This window comes from Mus caroli, unplaced genomic scaffold (assembly GCF_900094665.2).
Source record: "Mus caroli unplaced genomic scaffold, CAROLI_EIJ_v1.1 scaffold_24717_1, whole genome shotgun sequence".
NCBI classification, from domain to species: Eukaryota; Metazoa; Chordata; class Mammalia; order Rodentia; family Muridae; genus Mus; species Mus caroli.
The window spans coordinates 2,738-4,805 of NW_018390206.1; the positions used below are offsets into that span (position 1 = coordinate 2,738).

Below are 2,068 nucleotides of genomic sequence, written 5' to 3' on the forward strand. Positions count from 1 at the left end.
CATTGAGCGCCCAACCTACACTAACCTAAACAGGTTGATAGGTCAAATTGTGTCTTCTATCACTGTTTCCCTCAGATTTGATGGGGCCCTGGATATTGATCTGACAGAATTCCAAACCAACCTGGTACCCTACGCTCAAATCCACTTCCCTCTGGCCACTTATGATACTGTCATCTCTACTGAGAAAGTCTACCATGAGCAGCTTTCTGTAGCAGAAGTCACCAGTGCCTGCTTTGAACCAGTCAACCAGATGGTGAAATGTGACCCTTACCATGGTAAATGCATGGCTTGCTGCCTTCTGTACCATGGTGATGTGGTTCCCAAAGATGCTTCCATTGCCACCATCAAGACCATGCGTACCATCCAGTTTGTGGACTGGCGCCCCACTGGCTTCAAGGTTGGCATTAATTACCAGCCTCCCACTGTGGTATCTGGTGGTCACCTGGCTAAGGTCCAGAGAGCTGTCGGCACGCTGAGCAACACCACAGCCATCGCTGAGGCCTGGACTCACCTAGATACCATGTTTGATCTGATGTATGCCATGCATGCCTTTGTGCACTGGTATGTGGGTGAGGGCATGGAGGAGGGGGAGTTCTCTGAGGCCCGTAAGGACAAGGCTGCCCTAGAGAAGGATTATGAGGAGGTTGGTGTGTATTCTGTGGAAGGCAAGGGTGAGGAAAAAGGAGAGGAATGCTAAATTAAATGTCACAAGGCTCTTCTTCCAAAGGAATGTTTGTTCTGTTCCAACATAGAAAGTTGTGGTTTGATCAGTTAATTTGTATGTGGCAATGTGTGCTTTCATACAGGTACTGACTTACGGATGATTTTTCAGAGACCCAAGCTGTCCACTTTACTGACGGGTTTTAAATAAAATACTCCCTGTCTTATAAAAAAAAAAAAGAAATTATGTATTCAAATAGAATCTTTTATTTAGAATATAAAACAAAAAATTCAAAATCAATAAAATCACATCACTAACATTATAAACAGTTTGATCTGAACAAGAGAAAATGTACACATAGATAATTTCCTGAATAAGGCATAAAGAAGACACAAACAGATTTTTAAAAATTAAACATCATGACTTGCTATAGAAAGTTGTTTTAAATCTACATAAGGTATGGCACAATTTAAAATATAGTATTAGCCTCCTGACAGTAAGGATTCAAGAGAAGTGAATAATCAGATGTTTTTCATGGAACTACAAAGTTCTTTTTAAAAAGTACTTTTGCAAATGTTTCTACCACTAAAAGAAGAATTATAATACAATTCAAGTTTTTAAAAAACCTTGAGTACCATTACAGAGAAATGAAAACTCATTTTCACACCAAAACTAGTAAAAGAAAAAGAATGCTTGATTAGAGTTCTTCCAGAAGTAGCTAGAACTCAGTAAGTGCTTAAATGTTCCTCATCTAGTAACATGGTGAACTGGGGTTCTTCAATACCAAGAACTTCTGCTTGTAGGCAAAGAAAAGCTAATTCTCTATGCACACAGCTTGGAAATACAACAGAGTAAAATAAGCCAAAAGCAAATTGTACATATTGTGTGAAAATTTTTCTGTAGTGCTTGCTATGAGTTGGGGGAGGGGTGATAACACCAGTGAGTTTTGTGGTAGCAGTTCAGGTGAATACATGATTATGGTTCTGAAAACACAGATTATTTGCATGATCAGTATGCTTAGAGAAACTGCACGTACACACACAATATCCACCAAGGCAAATAAATGTAAATGAGTTCATTAATAATATAAAAATTCTTCAATTTCCTCACTTATTATAAAAGATATCAACCAAATAGAAGGTTGTGTGAAAGGTGCACAAGTTACTGCCTATAAATTTTTGACAACTTCCTATGAGTGTACAACTAATTGCATATAGAAAAAAATTAAATGTCTTTTGGAAACAGTGACTTGAGATGCAATCTCTCATAAAACAACAAGAGTTATATCTCCCTCTACTGGAAGAAATTCAAGCTGACACTTTAGCACATTTTGAAGAAATCAGGAATGGGATGATTATAAAGCAGTTTGTGCTTATTAGAAGAGTCATACTGACTTTTATCATGAAC

At 38.0% G+C, this 2,068-nt stretch overlaps 1 protein-coding gene across 1 annotated transcript; it reads left to right on the forward strand.

Annotated features, from left to right (window-relative positions):
* Positions 1-7: 7 nt before the first annotated feature.
* Positions 8-697, forward strand: LOC110288534 (tubulin alpha-1 chain-like; the record flags this gene model as incomplete). The annotated part of the gene is made up of 1 exon (XM_021154851.1): positions 8-697. A coding segment is annotated over one exon (690 nt), but the record flags the coding sequence as incomplete, so codon positions are not given.
* Between the last annotated feature and the right edge of the window lie 1,371 nt (positions 698-2,068).